Source organism: Botryllus schlosseri, chromosome 2, assembly GCF_051294905.1.
Source record: "Botryllus schlosseri isolate E-star chromosome 2, Bs_hap1, whole genome shotgun sequence".
Taxonomy (NCBI): domain Eukaryota; kingdom Metazoa; phylum Chordata; class Ascidiacea; order Stolidobranchia; family Styelidae; genus Botryllus; species Botryllus schlosseri.
In genome coordinates this window covers 15,791,026-15,811,690 of record NC_137237.1, presented here as the reverse complement: position 1 = coordinate 15,811,690, position 20,665 = coordinate 15,791,026, and the positions used below count along the sequence as shown (strand labels likewise).

Sequence of the window (20,665 nt, the reverse complement as noted above, 5' to 3'; positions counted from 1 at the left end):
TCACCTCTTGTCATGACATTTATTCATGGTACTCACAACAATATGAGCCAGACAAAGAGTTAGAGTGAATAAACTAAAGCATTTCATCGTTAGATGCTTAAACATAATCGAATCGTGATGATTGAATTCGATTTCAATAGTACAGGGTACAATCCTCAGAATATCCAGGTCGTCGCAAGCAAATACATTTGTTATGGACACATACGCCGTCATCTCCACAGTATCCGCCACCGCACCGTTCTGAAAGTAAGTTTTGTTCAGGTGAGAGCATCCCTGATTTCAGTAAATTGTCTCATTTTACATATCAGTATTCATGGTATAATCCTATATCTATAACTATGAGCCAAAGAGGGTGATCGAGCAATAGATTGTCGAGAACCACCCTACTGTCAATTGTATCGCATTGTTTCTTATCTACCTAGAGGTAGTCAGCAACGAAGTACTTCTTCTTTTTTGAAGTAGCCTACTCAAGTAGTTTTCCGCTACATGGGTACTTACTCCAGTAGATGTAATTTCACGCTAATTCTATTTCTACTACATAATATTTTGTGATCTACTTACTTAATTTTCGCTATTTTCAGTTTGTCAAGTAGAAGTAGTTAAATTCTCAAATCCGTAAGACAGCCTGAGGTATTTCGGGGCTGTTTTCAAGGAGTATCAACATTTAATTTTCATAAATATTGAGTAAAGCCCAGAATTTTCATCACGCTTCGCGCACAGTGGATATGGAGTGATCAATATGATTTCAAGTATTGGTGAATATAATTTGGATAGCGGGTTGCGCGTTCACGCCGCATTGTCGCCCATAGGAATTATTTCATCACAGTATATATGGCTCATCATGACCTTTGAAACTGATGTTTCGCAATCTGGCATTTATTTATCATATCGTAAGCTAGCAGTCCATGGCGTGTACTAATCTGTAAAAGTGGACTCTGACTTTTCCTTAGATTTAGACCTGTTTTAGCAGATCACCGTCGAAACTTTCTAGACTAAAACATAAAATACATTTTCCACTTTGAGAAGTATATAGTTCTCTTTCAATTCTCAGTATCATACTTTGAGTTCTGAATAGTATCAGTTCTTTTGTCTGGAGAATATAGCCTACATGTTGAAGTATAAAAGCGAATGTAGTGCCATGAATTTCCGGAAATGAAGTTACACAACATAGCATTTTCACGATCCACTATATTTTATATTTACGTTTACTAATCGCGCAAAGTGTTTACACCGTATCCGATACAACTTCTTCGTATTGCTCTTTGACAGACTACTGTATTCTCATAATACGGGGGACGGCATCATACCATGACATTGTTTAAAACGGGCTGTTCAAGTAAACAGAGGATTAGTATCGCATTTCCATATCAATACAATCATTTTTATCCCATGATGCGGACGAATGCTTAGGTTGTCGAAGATTGAATACCTCCTGGTATGCATCAATATGAATCAAGCTCGGCACCTTTCGAATAGCTCAATTTGCACCTTTTGACAATCCCTGCGAACGAATTACGATCGTTTTCACAACACCATACCATCATTTTCATCCGATGATGCGGACGAATGCTTATGTTGTCGAAAATTGGATACCTCCTGGTATACATCAATATGAATCAAGCTCTGCAGCTTTTGATAGTCCATGCGAACGAATTACGATCGCTTTCCCAACTATTTACTTACTTGAGTAGATTTGAAGTTAGTCAATTATACCTATACTTCACGTAGTTTTAGGTTGCTTATGAATGAAGTACTTCTAATCGTACTTGAGTCGCTTTTTTTCGTCGCTACTTTTACTTCTACTTGAGTAGCTTTCTTGACTACTTTAACCACCTCTGTATCTACCGCACTCAACATAATCTGCATTGACCTGTTTGAAGTTCAACTTCACCTGTCTTGTGATCTATATGATTACCATCCATCAGAAACCGTGGTCCTAAAGCCCAAAAGCATCAATTTCGTGGGGTCGGAAAATATGTGCATTGTGCAATCATGCATTTGATACCTCAGTAGCCACACGCTCTTATATAATTTAAATTGTGGCCAATTAAAATATAGGTATTCTCTTTATATGCCACCGACCTTCGATAATAGCTTGATGTCGGCAAATGATAAGTGTCTTGACTGTCGTGAATTGTGACTAGTCGGTGCGTTCGTAAAAATAATCATTTTAGGTGATGGAAATACCAAACATTATCGGATGGTATTTTCACATTACGGTAAAACTGGACCATGCTGGTTGGATTACGGACGATATCAGTGGGTGAGTTTTCGGAATGATATTTCTCAGGCATCTGTCCATAATAATAATATTAATAATAAACTCTTTCACTTACTGACGCATTGTCCCATTTTGCAGATCCTTCCGATCGGACAAAACTTCAGAATGCAAGGATCTGCGATTGCAAGGTGCAGGTTTAAATAAAACTAATATACGAAAAGGGATATTGATGATTTGTTAGGTATAATGTCAATGTTGATGCACATAATGCTGTATATGTGGGGAAACTCCCATCCACCCCCAGTTCTAGCAAATTATCAAAATCACCGCGATGATTTATCATAAAATGAGAAAACACTGATAAGAATTCACACCTGCACATTCTTTTCTGCATTCTCTGAGGGTGGTGAATCGGTTTGCGTTACCCGGACAACCTCCGTACGAAAATTCCTCGCAGTCACCGGTTTCCGCGTTGTAGTAATATCGTCGATAATCGCCGTCACACGGGCCAGCATCCTTGTCAAGCTTGCAGAGATTGCCTATATATAAGTATTAGTAGCAGTGTTTATGGAAAGTTTGATGGATTTTGATGCAAGTAGAAAGATCGCAATGGATGTCGAAATACAATCGCAAATGAATATAAGGAGATATATTATCGAGGTAGTAACTTTCCCAAAATTGTCACTTTTGCGAGTGACTTTTAAGCTATATATGTCAAACGCCATATTTTTATACGCGTATTAAAATGGCAATCAATAACAATGGATTGAACTCGAAATTTTCCCATAGGCAGCGTTGACTTTGAATTCTGTATTCCTACTAATTTCATTGACACGGAGTCAGTATACAGTACAGTCGAGCCGCATATTTCTGACACTTCGACTTCGCTCAGGATTTTGACCGAATTGAGCGGAGTATCCGCATTGTCCGAATTAAGCAGATAATCGTTTAATATTTGTTTCATGATCATACTTAAAGGCCGACAGCGCAATAAAAATACCGTTCGGATGCGTAATATATGAATTTCAATGACGATATTCTGCAGTAAGTCACACTCATCGCATAATACGCATAGAAGTTACCCGTATGTTAGCTGTATTGTACGGTATTTCGATACCGAACGATTCAACAAATACTGCTCATATACTGCATTACTGTGTAACACACTTCATAAAGGTACACCGCAAAACAATAGAAAATGAAAGCAAAAAACCTTTTAGTCGGGCAGCAAATAATTTGTGGAAGGACTCGCACCGCTAACAGAAGGCGACAAGATGGATGATATTTTACCGATGTAAAGACAACTATAGGAAGCTGGGCCGGCCTGAAGTGAGTTTATTGTCGGTTGTTACTGAATGGGTCGTCATTGTGTCGCCATAATAACTTAACATATGGTAAAACGAACGAAGTAATGTATATTGTATCATAACCTAACGATAGGAAATGCGAACTTCACAAAAGCTATAAACCGGTGACATGGTCAACATTACAGATCCAATAGTAAGGAGAATCGCCCCGTGGATCTTTGGGGGCTTTTCTGATATAGAAGATCGCGATGAAGATGACCAAAAGTGCTAATTAAAGTGCTTTTATGTACTAAACCATCATTTGGGTCACAAGCATCGTAGTTTCCTTACATTTTTCAAATCTGAACAACCCTAATGAAAACCCTAACAAAATAAGCAGTTTCGTGGCCACCTTTCTTCGGCCACGGGCCACATTATCATGGAAGACCGGAGACTCTGTGCGGGCAGCTTAAAATCCCGCGGGCCGCATGCTGCCCGTCCCTGCAATGGATGATGGGTGCTAGAGGCGTACATTCAATGAATACATTATACTCCACTAGCTCTTTAATACTACATTATCACATACATGCCGCTTCGCATTCTCTGCGACTGTCAAATTTATTTTCATTTCCTTGGCAGCCACCGTAATAGAATTTTTCGCACTTCCCGGTCCGTGCGTTGAAAAAGAATTTCGGTATGCGGGCCTTGCACGGTCCCGTAACCTTTGGTTGTTGGCAAACTGGAACTGAAATAAGGAATATTGTTACTTAGCTCTGTGAAAATAAATGAATAAATAAATAAATGAAGAAATAGATAAAAATATATATAAAACAATGAATCCGTGAAAATCATTCCATAACAATGTCACGTTTCGTAGATTTGGGGCATCCGCACATCACAACATATTTTTTCGCAATACTGATACCAGATAAAATATTTTTATTGGAAATTATGTATATCGTACATTCCATCTTTCCATCAACAGAAAAACAAAATTACTGAAGACGACGGACGCTTGACTCACAAATATTTACTATGTCGTGAATATGTATAGGCTTGATTGTGAACTAAACTAATTTTGAATCGCATAGAGCAGTTGTTCTCAAACTTTTTGTCAAATACGCTCCCCTTGATAATACTAAAATGATTCGCCCGCCCCCCCCCCCCCATCGTCATATCATAACTAAGGAGCGACTAGAAAGTTTGCAATCCCAGCGCATAGTTTAAGGGCATGGAAAGTTATGACTAGGACATGTTTTTGCAACTCTTACAACTGTTTATACAGCTTCCAACAGCTTCCTAGATACTCAGAATCTATGTAGAATTATGTTTTTAGATGTTTCAAGGGATGTAATAGTGCAAGTTTTCTCTATTTTTCAAACCCACTTTTACTGCAACTTTCATCGAATATTGCGCCAAAATTAAAAGGAGTGATTTAAAAATGCTATAAACTAGTTCTAACATGGTTCTATTCTCTTTGATTTGCACAACAAAGAGCTATGATGGGTTAGCTGCATCTCACTGTGTTATCTATGACACAATGGCTTGCAAGCAAGAAGTTCAATTACTCCTGCCAAAGCACGTCCGTGTCCGATCAATATGTAAATAGATCACTTTACTAATTCTGTCGTCTAAATTTGAGATCCCCATTTCACGGATGCCCAGGCGAGACCGCTGAAAATTGCATTTTCACTGGGTCCCCTATTCGGGGTATTGATTTGTTAAAGTCGCCAAGAATGATTTCTCCTTGATCTCCTTGGGTCAGGTTTGCAGACTTAGGAGGTTTGGGATGAGTTACTTGATTTGTTTTAGGAGGATGGGTTATCGATAAGCTGTTTGACTTTTTGGGTTGAAATTATTCCTGCATTGCGTAATTTTCCTGCTGATGTGTGCCGGGAAAAATATAATTTCAGTGAAATGACAAAGAAACGAATTTGACAGCTCTGCAGGAACAGTAAGTTATGCAACAGAACCTTTCGAGTATCTCACATCCTACCTATTCAACAAAAATTATGAATGCAACTTTTTACTGCAACTTTTTTCTAAATTAAATGCAACTTCCACCCGATTTTAGTGCAACAAAAACTTGCCCTAGTTATGACTGTTGAGAGACTTTTCATATGTGAAATTCTGACTATAAACAGAGCAATATCTAAGAGATGGAGGTAACTAGCCCCAAGCGCGAAAAATTTTTTCAGTTTAATATTTTGTCAAATGTTCAAATGTACCTGATTATAAGCTGAATCGAAAACTGATGGCCCGTGTCGGACGCCATTTAGACTTGGAAATTCTACGCGGGACAAATCCATGTCGCAGGTGTTCGGCCAGAGAATAATTCAATTGAGTACTTTTGGGCTGCCATAAGATGCGACTCTATTATAGAGTGGCATTCTATAAAAAATTTCCAATTGAATATACTCGCATGGGTTACTTCGACCTTTTAAGCCACTTCGATTGAAATCCTTGTTCTTGGATGCAAAAGTCATATTTCAAATGGCGTTTGATATGACCTTACAAGGAAATATATTATTTCTCCCTATATAGCTTTGTGTCGTTCTACGCACTACGCGGAGACAGACACAAGAGTCAGTTAACAGCTACACACGTTGACCAACTACTCTTGATTCAGAGATATCTTCTAGTCGGTGCAAGGTCCGGTATCAGTAAAAATCTAGCATCGCAGTATGGATGGCTATGATGCCACTATGACATTTATATCGTAATATAATTTGGGTTATTGCCGCTGTTGAAATATGGAGGTTTCAGCCCAATTTTTTCTCATTCCGAGTTCAAGAAACGTGACTCCTCTTCGTCGGCTTCGCACCCCCTCAAGATGCTTTCACGCCCCAATTTTGAGAACCACTGGCATAGAGAGACGTAGAATGCATTCTCTGGCTGCATGCGGCCGTATGACTGTAGATTTAACTTCTGCGCTCTATCTAAAAGCACTGGAATTATTGTTCTATAAATTGCCCACCTTTTCGGCATTTAGAGCGTTTGACGCATGTGGAATCGGTGCTACTTTTCTCTACATATCCTCTTGGACAAACGCATGTTACGCCCGGTCGACAAACAGTTGCACATATACGAGGTGGATCGTTTATATTTTCGCAGGTGGCAGGGCAGTTTGTGGGACAGGAATCGTAAACTTTAGGTTTGGGGCATCTTTCTGAAAATTAGAGTGAGTGAATTAATAAGTGAAGAAAAAATAATAAAAACTCCAACCAGTAACACTTTATCATATAACAATCAAAAGTTTAGTAGTTTTGTGCCATGCGAGCATCACATTAGTTTAATAATAGACGCTCTCGAAGGATCTCTTCCCGCAAAACTGATATCAGATGGACATTTCCCGCGAAAAATACATTTTGGTAATTCCATCTTTGATGTATAAGGTGATGTCACCAGACAATCGAGAAGTCTTTTTTTCATTCTGTTCATACTTAAATGCATGAATCAATATATATATAATAGTCTTACCAACGCATGTTATGTCAGTAATAGCAGAACTCCCCTTTGCGTGTCACTATGATCGCTGGTGAGAGTTTATACCTGGGCATCTGGATTCTTTCACACAAGTTGAATCCGTGCTGCTCCTCTCCACGTATCCATCTGGGCAGACGCATTTCACTCCGGGTCTACAGACAGCCGGGCACGGTCGCGGTGGGTCGAATCTATTTTCACAAGTTTTGGGGCAGCTTGTTGAGCAGCCTTTGAATACTTTGGGTTCTGGACATATGCCTGAAAAGAGTGCGTGTACCGTATGTAATTTCCTTCCTGTATTGATCATGCTATAATATTATATTATTATATTATAACTTGTAGATCATCAACGGACTATTCTGTACTTTACACGACGAATGGACGTTGCAGTAGGCTACTAAAAAATCTGCCAAGGGTTTACTGCTCGTGCTCATAGATCGTGCAAAGCTACAAGATCAGAATATGCTGAGCATGGCATCCTTGTTTTGATTCAACTCTCTCATCTTCTCTGTTGGTTCCTCTCTATCGCCAACACACCTCGATGGTGCAGACAAAAATAAAGTCTCTCTCATTTTCTTTCTCTCTCTCCAACTCTCCTTTTTCGATACTTTATCAGCTCCATATCAGACATCGGTATCATTCTGCTTGTATGCAGTCACATGAATATGATGCACACTACTATAGTCTATTGTTCTATACTCTATGCATAGTGCAGACATTTCCTTATCATCCATAAATGTAATATATGCCATAAAGCACTTACCAACACATTCTCCATTCTTGCAAATAGTTCCTTCGGGGCAGAGTATCAGAGCGCATGGATCTGTAATTCAAGAATTTGTGTTGTTCTATGTGATTGGCAATTCAGCTTAATTATTGAGCGCTCGCGTTCCGGGTGGTCAGATCAGGCATGGTTGGTATGGGGATGTCACCAACTATCGAGAAGTGATAGCTTTCTATCCTTCCATTTATATTTTCGTACATTAATCGCTGTGTGTAGTCTAATGCAGAATCGGGAACCTTAATCGTCAAAACATCCATGATCCATATTGCCCATACATTTGAAATGAAACTTCCCAAAGAGTCATATACCAATGCCAATCAACTGTGGCGTCACGATTAGAGATTCGTATCTGCGGATCATTTCACCATTTACCCCCATGCAAACGATTCGGATAAAATCCGACACCCTCTCCTTAGCGAACTCAGTCCTGTATAGGATATTGTGCGATTCACAGCCGGTATGACCTCGAGACGTATCTATTAATTTACACTATGTTATTTTACTATAGCTACCGCTAGTCGGACTCTTATGTAAATGAGCCGTAGATGGGGACGAACGGCACCAGGCGCGTAGCCAGGGGTTATTCGGGGGGCGAAACCCTCTCCTTTTGAAATGCACAAGCCCGTTGTTTTGAAATGGCCATTTTTACACTAATTTTCAGTTGCCATTCAATAAGTCATACTATCAGTGTGGCGCTTAGCAGCGGCCACTTAGCGAGAAGCGTGTAGCCAATTAGCGTGATATAACGCAGTGCGATCTTAATGCGAAATTAAGTCATTTATTGCCGCGCACTAGAAAATCTTCGCTGACCATACTTATCGCGTCTCCAACAAGCCTAGATCCGCTGGGTTGAAGAATCGCATCTCCAATAGGCCTGATGCGCACTATACCATCGCGGGCCTGTACAGTGCACAATCGCATCTGCTTAGCCTGGTGCGCACGATATCATCGTTGGCATAGACCAGCGGCCGACAACCTTTTATAATGAGCGTGCCAAAATGTAATGCAATGTGAAACTGTTACCAACTGGCGCGCCAAACATTTTTAATTTTGTCATACTTAGCGTTTCAAGCAAGGAATCCCACCAACCGGTAATCTGCAGCTGGCAACGCCGACGGTTACGGCGGTGATTCGAAAACTATAGGTCGCTACCGCACTAGACATATCGCTGTGTCTGCACCATTTTTAATCGCGCAATGATGAATATTCTGTGGTGGCTTCGGACGTTTCCAAGCGAGCTGTGTTCGCTGTCATGTCCAATCAGTGACAGGCCAATCAATGTTGTTACGATGCTATGTCCTATTGATGAAAAATGTGCCCGCCCCTGTAGCAGTGTACCATGCATATCACATTAAGGTTGGTCTGGTACTAGATTTTTCTGCTAAACTCCTAAGGTCGCGGTAAAGCCAGGGGCGGGCAACATACGGCCCGCGGTCCGGATCCGGCCCGGGAAGGGATTTTGTCTGGCCCGCGGAGAATTTTCCGTCTTACATGATAATGTGGCCCGCGATCCCAGTCTGCCGAGATTTCCCACTACTTGCTTACTACGTCCAAAATTAGTGACTGTATGTTATAATTTACGTGTATGCGCAGTAGGGCTCTTCAAAAATGACTTTTTTTCTCAAATCGTACAAGCTACTTGATAAATTTGTTAGGTTACCTAATTTAAGCCTACACACAAAATTTGGATCAATTCCAGCCAGTAACCGCTTTGCTACAGGAGAAGAAAGTTTATATTTATTATATAAAAATAAACAATAAAAAATTTGAAAATTTTCTGTTCACCCCATGAAAGTGTTAGGCTGCCTATAGAAACGATGCTCACCACATTTGGTTCAATTCCAACCAGTGGAAGCGGAGATATTGCCATCGAAAAATTTGGATTTGAATAAAATAGTATTTACGGTGACCGATTCTTTGTTTATTTATCATAGTTGTGCTCACCGTAAATACTATTTTATTCAAATCCAAATTTTTCGACGGCAATAACTCCGCATCCACTGGTTGGAATTGAACCAAATTTGGTGAGGATCGTTTCTATAGACAGCCTAACACTTTCATGGGGTGAACAGAAAATTTTCAAATTTTTTATTATTTATTTTTATATAATAATTAGAAACTTTCTTCTCTTGTAGCAAAGCGGTTACTGGCTGGAATTGAACCAAATTTTGTGTGTAGGCTTAAATTAGGTAACCTAACAATTTTATCAAGTAGCCAGTACGATTTGAGAAAAAAGTCATTTTTGAAGAGCCCTAATGCGCAGCGTGCGAGAGTGAAGCTTACGCGTAAGTTCGTCGAAGCGAGATGACTTGCATTATCGGCATTTACGATGTAGGCCTACTCAACCCTAATGTCGTTGGTGGTAGGCCTAATCATGGTGTTTGTCGACTACAATGGTCATTTACACCAAGCTGATATTTCTTATTTTTCATCCCGTAACCGCCGACTTGTAGCACGGCACACTAACCGGCTTTTGTAAGACGTAGGGTTACCATATTTTGGAAATCTGAAAAGAGGACACTTTTTCAAAATTTTCAGACTTGCAAAACTGGAGGAAAATCCTTAAAGAATGTTAAATTTTTCCCACTTCGTGGTCGGTTGACTAAAAAAAGAATGGTCAAGTTTCTCGCTCAGCGCACAAAATACATTTTTTCTTTTCACATTATCAGTTGGTTGACTAAAAAAATAAGTCCACTTTCCGGCTCGTCTCCCGAAATAGCCGCTGGAGCGTTACTTCAGTGTTAATATACTGTATCTCAGTCGATTTTACCATATATTAAATCAAAATTCTCAAAAAAGAGGACAAAATCTCAAAAAGGAGGACATTTGGGCGTCATCCGAGGACACTCTCAAAAATGTATAAAAAGTGGACAAATCCTCTTAAAAGAGGACGTATGGTAAGCCTAGTAAGACACAGCTGGTACCAGGGGTCGCCAACTCAAAACGGATCGCGGGCAACTTTTCAAATTTCTTAGAGGACGCGGACCGCATGAATTCAATATCGAGATTAATTAGGCCACACAGTTGAACAACGACGCTATCTCGTCACCTACTCAACCCTAATGAATTGATATCTTGATAAATTAGGGTTACCGGGCTTATCGAACGCCTTGAAATCTTAATTAGGGATTGCACCGTGTGTTGATTGATCAGAGAGAAGCAGACATGGCGGCGCCTGTATGATAATGCTATTCTCAAATACACATTGTATTCGTCACTATCGGCGAGAAATGGATTTGAAGGGACATTGCTGTCGTTATAACACTTTCATTAAATACGATTTATTCCCTGTATATGTGGATAAATGGGCGAATAATGTATCGATTCAGCAATCCAGCCCGCCAAGTACTTAATTTTCCCATATCCGGCCCGCCGACTGGAGAAGTTGCTCGCCCCTACGGTAAAGCGGTAAAGCTTGTTGCTCCAAATATGTTGGAATTGAACACGGGTGGCTCGTTATTTTCTTCGGTGGGTTTGATTTGATACGTGACGCTCAAGTTACTGGCGCTGGTTATTTCGGGCAGTGGACATACCGATGTCGAACGTTTTAGCTAACATGCGGCTGTTATTCCTTTTTCAGGGTTTTATCGCCGCCAATCATTCTGACAGCGCACATAGCGCATGCAGTCGCATGGTCGCATGTTGCCCGATACAGAACGTTTATGCCAGTGGTCGGGAACCTATGGCTCGCGAGCCATATATGGCTCTTTTGGGTATAAGATATGGCTCTTTGACATATTTTCAATTTTGTACTTTATTTTATCGATATTGCAGCGACTTGTTAGTAAATATTCCTAACGGCAAGAATAATTATACTCGTGGCACCATAAACATGTATTTGAGAGGTCAAGACAGTGGCGTATCCACGGTTAAGGGCTTGGACCCCTTCACAAAATTCTCAAATTTAAGTTGCTGTAGCACCAGCGACTAATATCCCTTGCGAATTCGACGTACCCGGCATCGCGCGCTGCGTAATCTTGGATGGCACCACACGTCGGTTGATCAAAGAGAATAGCATGACGTGGGGACGGTTATATGACGATCTAAATTTCAAATACTCGTTGTCTTCCTGATTTACGCCGAGAAACGAACTGCCTTGGAAGTGACATTCCAATTACAAAGCCAAATTACAAACAACGCTTTGCCACCCGAGTTCCTCATTGATAAGTAAGTAGCTTCTTAGTACTGCCGTTAAAATACAGACGTGTAGTGCAACGTTTACGTTACCGCCGAATTGAGAAGTCGATTAATATTTAGATTTTTGGAATCAATGCTACAGTTATATTAGATTAATATCAATTATGATAAATTCTCATCTATTTACGATGAATTGCGCTACCACGGGATGATTATAGTAGCCTACCAGTTTTTACAGAGAAAATATGGCGCCAACGATTAATCCCATGTAGGGAGTTGGAATTTATACTAACATGACGTCACGAATTTTAAATTGTGACGTAACAATTGATTGGACATGAATGGCTCTTTTGGAGTTGAATGTAAAATATAGGGCTAACATGGCTCTTCAGACGAAAAAGGTTCCCGACCACTGGTCTATGCCGTGTCTTCTACAGCGTGAAAATGTCCAGTGCCGAAATGCCGATTCATTAAATAGTCGTGTTCCCTCAGGCTGCACAGTGCACACTCTTAGACTAAAGCATCCAAACAGTTTCATACTATATTAAGTTGTCGTTCTTTCATAATTGCTGATACTGTTGGACTCACTTCTGTACATTATGCATATTTGTGGGGTTCCCACATTATGATCAAGAAATCAGGTTCCAATAAATCACATAAAGCGCGGCAAAAAAATTCAAGATTATTAAAATCTGCGCAAAAGACACTATTTGATACTGATTTACGAAATACGTTTGTGTCGTCTACAAGTTTTATACATTTTAAAAACATCTGTTTTACTTTTTGCTAAAACATGGTTATAATATGTCGTTTACGGCAAATCATTTGGCTTGCCATGAAAAATCATCTCACGTGCCACGAATGGCACGCGTACCGGGGTTTGCCGACCCCTGACATACACAATTCCTTCTGCACTAGGCCTGGTACGATAGATATCAACGATAGCCTAACTATCGCGTCTGCGGCCTAGCATCCTTTGACTTATATCTCTCGATGGCTTGGAGACCTTACCTTTACGTGCATGCTAAGGTTACCATACGTCCTCTCTTACGAGGATTCGTTCTCTTTTTGACTTTTTTGAAAGAGTCCTCGAATCACGCCCTTTTGTCCTCTTTTTTGAGATTTTGTCATATTTTGAGAATTTTGGTCAAATCCGACTGAGATGCCGTAAATCAGCACCGAAGTGACGCTCCGGCGGGTATTTCGGGAGCTGAGTGGAAAGCTGACCTTTTTTTAGTCAACCAAGTAGGTAAAATTTACCATTTTTTGAGAATTCTCCTCCGGTTTTGCAAGACTGAAAATTCTGAAAAAGTGTCCTCTTTTTAGATTTTCAAAATATGGTTACCCTAGCGCATGGGTTCTCAGCCCTTTCTTGGCCGTGGCCCATTTTCCGGTTTGAAAATGTGTTGTGGCCCACCTCTTATCTTAGAATCATAATCCCGTTCGATGTGTGTTAATCGATGGCGCCGATATGCCTATTTCTCTAAAATATGCGCATTTTACTCCTAATATACCGATGATATTTAAATGTAGGTCTCTCGGGACATGAAATCGCGCAAAGCGCGACGAAAATTTTGAAGTTGAATAAATATCCTCCAACAAACGACCAACGAAATAATCTTGGGCCCCCTCGATCTCCCCCAATTAGGGGTTTGGGTGCGGCAGTTATGGCCCTGGTAGATCACAGGCTAAATCCCCTGTGTATATTATGATCGTCCGCTGCTCCATTCGCGTCGCGAAACACAATGTGTGATTGGGATTTTAGTTCCACTATTGTGGGGAATAATATAATCATTCTGGGCCAGCTTCAAACAATTCATTAATGAATGGGGTAGCCTACTACAGAGAAGTGGGGAAGTAGTTTTTTTTTATTATGCATGCTGTACAATGTAGGCTACATTGTATGTCCTGTCCCAAACCAACTGAAGTTGCGATGTCAGAATATCCAATGCAGTGATACAAATAATTCATGTGACTCTTATATCATGTACAATGATTTCCAGGTCGGACATTTTAAACTGACTTCAAAGATTATTGCGCTCCGCCAAATCCTCAATCCATTACGATTCGTTGCGGTGGTGCAGTATATCTTCTTCAGAAGTTGCTAATAATTTGCAATTATTGCTATTTTTATCTTACAATAATACGAGCTGCCGAAGTACAATGAATCTATACATCAATTGCATTTCATTCCGAGTTTACTGCACGCACCTCTTTCAACGGCATATGACATATGACCCTGCCGGAGTGCTAGGTTACTTCAGCATTACCGTCCAGTTATTATATATCCCAAATAATTTTAGTTGGGGTTAGTCTTTGGTTTTCATAACCAGTGGAAAAAGACACCGTTTGTCCATTCCGCTTTCTAGTTGTACATTCTGACTCCATATGTGCCACTGTGTCTCATCAGAATCGGATGAAAAGGTTTATGAATATATTTTAGGCATTTAACATAACAAATATCGCTAAACTTACATTAATTCAAAAAATTTCTAAATAGCTCTGTGGCCCACCTCAAATGCTCCTGTGGCCCACCAGTGGGCCATGGCCCACCCTTTGAGAACCCCTGCCCTAGCGTATGCTGATTAGCGCTTGTGATTGAAGAGTGACATCGCGAAACTGAATGACATCGAATGCCCTCAAACATGTTCTTGTGCTTGTGTGTATGTGCACTGTACATGCGTAATAGATGTCCGATGATACTTAAAAATCAGAAGATGTGTCAAGTCTGGAGTTTCAAACAGGGCTGTGGAGTAGGAGTCAGAGTTTAGCTAACTTTAGCATTAATGGAGCTGGAGTCTCTTTTGATTACGCCTTTGAGTCGGAGTTGTGAAAACTATAGTGACTGGAGTCGGAGTCGGAGTCGTGGAAAACATACTGACTGGAGTCGAAGTCGGGATTTGTGAAAATGACCTTTACTCCGACTCCAACTTTTTCAATATGAAACCAATTGCTTTCAAAGGTATCTTTAAATTACTAATAATCAATCAAATAGGATTTTTATGTACCATCAATCACTGTTGTTAGTAACGATACAGATAAAATTGGACGTTATTTGCAAATTAAAATTCAGATGCATAGAGGAAGAAAATCGCAATATGCATCTTTGTGAGGCAGTGACAAATTGATGCAATTTTCGGAATTATACCATGATACTGTGACAGAGTAAATACATCGTCCATCGTCTGGTTTTGTAAAATTGATTTAAATATAACCAAACGCTCTTTCCAACTTGAAAATATTAAAACTATTTGTAGTGTAGCTCTTAAGTAGGGCGATCTTTTTACCTAAAAACGGAAGATTTTGTTGTAGTTCAACGAAAGATACTTTCCTACATTCTCGGGTAAAACGTTTTTGTCCTTACTAAGTAGGTTGCCAATAACGGTGAAAGAACGTTCAACAGCAGCAGTTGTTGGCTGACAACACTGAAGTTGCGCATGCACTGCTGGTGACACACCGAGCTGCCTCATTCTGACAATGGTGTCTACAGCACAATATTTCATCATGCGCTTCTTGATATAAGATCCATGCTATGCCCACGCAGTCATGCTTCAGTTAAGGTATTGTGGTACGTTGAGCAAAACACCATGTTAAACTGTTTGTCTCATTCGAATGTTTATGATTCGCAATGAGCAGACAATGGGCCTCTACAACGGTAGGCCTATAAAGTACGCTACAAGTCGTAAAATGTCAAATGATAAGTTCACCGACAGTGCAAAATCTACGACACAAACGAAATGCAGGCTGCAAAAAACATTGACTTTATAAACAAATTTGACAATTTTGGACCTAACGCTGCAATTTTGACAAAATTTTGTCTATTTCTGACGTGTCAAAAAAATCGCCGTACATTTAAGCTTATATAATGTTTCGCGCATGCGGGATTATTCAACAAGTGTTTGCCAAACGCTCGGTTAACAGCTCACCCTCGGCTCATCCCCTCAAGATTGATGCGAAACGATCAAAGGCCATAAATTCTGCAATTAGCAAACACTTGTTGGATAATCCCGCACGTGCGAAAAAGTACCGAGAAGACAGATTTCGTGTCGTTGGGAGAGGCCGTTCACACTTTCATTTGTGTGCCTTGGAGTCGACTTTTATCAAAATACACCAGCCAAGGCTTTGTCAACAAAAAGAGTTCGTGTACCATCTCACAATAGTACATTCAATTGAACGTTCTCGTATTCGACATTTCATGATGGTGACGTCATATTGGGTGATATGGTTGTTGATATACGATGTTCTTTTGAATTCTCTACTAGGTGCTGACGTTAACTCTTAACGAGTGTCAACCGAAAATATCAGGGATCATTTCAAAATGACTATACTATTCCGTTGTATAATGGTAATGAGAAAGTGACGATTATAGAATTTTCAAAACAATATTTATTTGCCATCATAACTGAAAGATATGTTAAACATTATGTTTCAAGCTATTTTCAACCCCCAGACACTTTTTTGTACAAGGAAATTGAAATGTATTTATGGCACTGCAAAGCTTGGTCTTGGTGGCGGCTTCCCGAGCTGTGGGCAGCTTGGTGAAAAAGCCTTGTTTGTTCAGCGAAACTAGCAGTTCATCCCAAAATCTTCTCAAATAGACGGATTAACCTCTGACTTCAGTAAACTAATATATAAAGCTCCAAATATAATCAGAATTTGGGCCATCCACCTTCATCTTTTTTGTGACAGGCCCGTTCATCATTTATAAGTGATGATGACTCTATCACGAGCAGTGGTTGACTTGTTTTACGAACTAGGGACTTGGAAACGGATCGCGTAACAACTTGAAGAAAAGACAGGGTAACGCGTCATTTGACAACAGCAACAAAGAAGGTTTGAACGAAGCTATAAGGAATCATTGACTTTTGTGACTTTATTTGTCAATTCACACCTTCCTACTTAGGCTTTATTTTGAATCTGGAATATTCATATGACGTAGCCTACCTAATCCATACGTAACTGCTGAATATACAAGAACAGGCGTCATGTGAACGAATGTCCGGTTCAGTTTATACTGTCGATGCTTTTAGTCCCTAGATTACCATTCAAAAGTAGGTTTGATGTTCCGGATTGCAGTAAACTTTTCCCGGACCACTCAAAATTGCGTCGCAGGCCGCATTTGTCACGCGGGCCGCACATTGTCCAGGTCTGGTATAGTGCACTGTGTACATTGACATACCTCTAGGTTCTTCGCACTGATCCCTGCACGCAGAAAGTCTCGAGAATCTGTTTGCATTTCCTTCGCAACCACCGTAATAGAACTTATCACAGCGTTTTGTGTATCTGTTGTAGTAGTAACTTGGAATAGCGGCCTCACATGGACCTGGATCTTTGTCGAGTTTGCAGATCGAACCTACAGGGAATCATTTAGTATTTCTTAGAGTTACAGCTCGTGATGCCTTTGAAGAATTGAAATAAATGCATAAACATGAAGTTCTATTTATGTAACCCGAGTTCACATATGTAGTAATATTTACATCGTGCTTCGCATTCTCTGCGTGTGTCGAAACGATTCCGATTTCCCAGGCAACCACCGTAATTGAACCTTTGGCATCTTCCGGTCTTGGCATTGAAGAAAAATTTTGGCATGAGGGCCTCACAAGGTCCAGAATCTTTCGGTAGTTCACATATCGACACTGCGATAATGAGATTCAGATGACATATTGGTTATGGCGATTGTGGTGTCCGTAATCATGACTTGCTGATCTTATTATAAGCAATCAATCAAAGTCTGATCTATTGATCATTTTATTATATGTCGCTGTTACTTCGTTTCAAAATATCGGCCTACTTGTAATAATAATATATAATGTACTGTCCCACCGATTCGTGAATCGATCAGCTGATCCTAATCGGCAGATGGGGGATATGAAAGTCTCAAATATGCAGCAATAAATGTCACAAGGTTTTCACCAAAGCCATATTGCATTGTAATAACAAAGGCCGAGATCGCGCTCGCCTCTGTGGCAAAGCAACACTCCGACCTACCGAAATCAATGAGCTCGTCCAGTGAAACACAACAATATTCAGCGGTTTGTGACTGTAGAAAGTGTAAAATATCACGTCGTTCACGGACAGGGCATATATTACGTGGTTACAAAAGTCTCGCAATATTCAAACGAAGGATATTACATACGAAGTATCCATCTCTCACGGCACTTTTATTGTTGTTTGTCTTGCCCACCTTTTCGACATTGAGACGGTTTGACGCAGGTGGAGTCGGTGCTGCTTTTCTCTACGTATCCTCGTGGACAAACGCAAGTTACGCCGGGTCGGCATACGGTTGCACATATTCGAGGCGGATTGTTGATATTGTCGCAGGTTATAGGGCAGTTTGTTGGACAAGAATTGTATACTTTCGGTTTGGGGCATCTCCCTGGAAATTGGAGACCTTTTATTGTAGGATTATCACTAAGCATAGGTTTGGAAGAACGGTGTGAACTAATTAATAACTTTCATGCAATTCAAAAAAACTTCTTCCTCATATCTGAACCAAAAACTCGTTGATAAGATAGAAGATCAGTTTTAGAGCTTTCGATACTGATACCGCGGAATGTTTGAATCACTGAAATGCCAATGTAAAACAGCCCCCCAAAATTGAAATGTGATTTATATCTGTCTCTCATATCTCGTTATTACAATGCAAATGTCAGATTTTCAATTATTTCATTTCGTAACCGATTAATGAATTGGAATGAAACCGAAAACCGATTAAATGGATTGGGAACATTTTGATTACCATTTTGTGAAATTTTTGTTTGTTGCTGTTGATTTGTTCAGCGATTATAACGCATGTGGTGTTTTTCTCCATATCCAATTATTATTTTCAGATTTGGTCAGTAACGAAGTACTTCTACTTTGTTGAAGTACTCAAGTAGTTTTCCACTACTTGAATACTTACTCAAGTTTATCTAATTTCCCGCTACTTCTATTTCTACTCTGTAAGATTTTGTCATCTACTTACTTACTTTTCGCTATTTTCAGTTGTGAAGTAGAATTAGTTTAATCCTCCAATCAGGAAGATAGCCTGTGGAATTTCGGAGCTGTTTTCACTGAGCATCAACATTTAATTTTCATAAATGTTGCGTAAAGCCCAGAATTTTCGTCGCACTTCGCGCGCAGTAGAAATGAAGTCATCAATATGACTTCACGAAAGTATCGGTGAATATAATTTAGGTAGCGGGTTGCGTGGCTCCGTTCACACCTCATTGTCGCCCATATGAAATATTTCATCAAAGAATATATGGTAGGGATGGTGTAAAAGTGAGGTTCACATTCGTGCTCTGTGAGTGAACCTCTGAGATTTGGCGGTTCTCGTTCACAAACGAACCTTGGTTGGTTCTGCACTGTGACACTTTTTCATGTATTACAATTTTTCATTATATCGTCTTTGGTCGCAATTCTTCTCTTTGAATTTCAACTTCGGACCACTCTCTGCATGGTGCCAGGCAGCATGAAAAAACCTTCAGCACTAAACGAGCATGCACCTTGCTAATTTCAAAAATGATTTGCTCGAAAGTTTGCTCGCAATATTCAGCTTTCCGTTTATGAATCTTTGGTGACTCTCTGCTGTGAGCTTTGCCCGCAATCACACAACAGCGAGAATGAAACACACTACACATGTAGGAAGTCAGTGAATTGTGCTTCGTCAACCAATCAATTATTTGCATCAACAAAATTGATATAAATAATGCATCGATGTCTAATGTAAAAAATCTATCAGCGTACGGGATCTATCTTGATTTTTTAACCTTATTGTATCATGAAAAACACATCCGTCCGATTGGGGTGTTGGCTACTGTATAACTTGTTTTCGAGATAATATCTGGCGCAAGTATAGAAACCGGTGTCTCACTCTTAAGAAACATATGTCCGGTGTAGCCGAGTCCTCGTAGAAATTGTAGGCAATGCGACGGTAGATGTTGATTTAATGGAATTGTAGTATCATTTGATTGCTCCAGTTGATTCATTTGATGACGTTTAAAAAGTCAGCACTCAGCATGCACTTCGGCAATTTGGCATAATGTGGCGTGAGATGTCGATATAGGTAGCCTATCGTGGACATCAATATATCTATTCGCTGAGATGTAGGGTCGGAATTAGCAATATGACATCACGTGACGTCATATGTTCACGTTACAAAAAGGTTCGCGTTCACATCAACCTTTCAGAGGTTCACACCATCCCTAGAATATATGGCCTATCATAACGTTTTAAACTGATGTTTCGCAATTTAGCATTAACTTATCATATCGTAATCTGGCAGTCCATGGCGTGTCGTAATCTGGAAAAGTGGACTTTGACTTTGTTTTAACTTTAGACACGTTTTAGCATACCCCCTTCGAAACTTTCTGGACTAAAGACATGAAATACATTTTCCGCTTTCGGAAGTAGTATTTATATTTCACTTCCACTTCCCAGTATCATACTTTAAGTTCTAATTAGTATCAGTTTTTTTTTGTCTCGAGAATTACATGTTGAAGTATAAAAGCAAGTGTAGTAACGCCTTTAATTTACGGAAATAAAGCTACTTAATATACCATTTTTACGATCCATAATATTTTTATCAACGTTTACCAATCGCGCAGAGTAATTACACCGTATCCGATACAACTTCCCCGTATTGCTCGTTGACTAAACTGCGGGTTTTATAATATGGGGGAGGGTGCCATACCATGATATTTTCTAAAACGTGCTGTTCGATTTAACAGAGGATTAGTATCACATTTCCATATTAATACAATCATTTTCATT

At 39.9% G+C, this 20,665-nt stretch overlaps 1 protein-coding gene across 3 annotated transcripts in view; it reads right to left on the bottom strand.

Moving 5' to 3' along the window:
• Positions 1–20,665, bottom strand: part of LOC145433816 (papilin-like) — a 31,935-nt gene continuing 11,270 nt past the window's right edge. For 2 of the 3 annotated variants that reach the window (XM_080311074.1, XM_080311076.1), the window contains 10 exons: positions 18,096–18,287; positions 17,389–17,547; positions 17,091–17,264; positions 7,754–7,813; positions 7,060–7,248; positions 6,485–6,676; positions 4,094–4,252; positions 2,596–2,760; positions 2,337–2,396; positions 1–240 (listed from right to left, as the gene is read on the bottom strand). In XM_080311074.1, coding sequence (XP_080167200.1) covers positions 134–240; positions 2,337–2,396; positions 2,596–2,760; positions 4,094–4,252; positions 6,485–6,676; positions 7,060–7,248; positions 7,754–7,813; positions 17,091–17,264; positions 17,389–17,547; positions 18,096–18,287 — 1,457 coding nt within the window. In that variant the 3' untranslated portion in view covers positions 1–133. The remainder of the gene's footprint in view (positions 241–2,336; positions 2,397–2,595; positions 2,761–4,093; positions 4,253–6,484; positions 6,677–7,059; positions 7,249–7,753; positions 7,814–17,090; positions 17,265–17,388; positions 17,548–18,095; positions 18,288–20,665) is intronic. The other variant, XM_080311075.1, reaches the window with a different exon arrangement.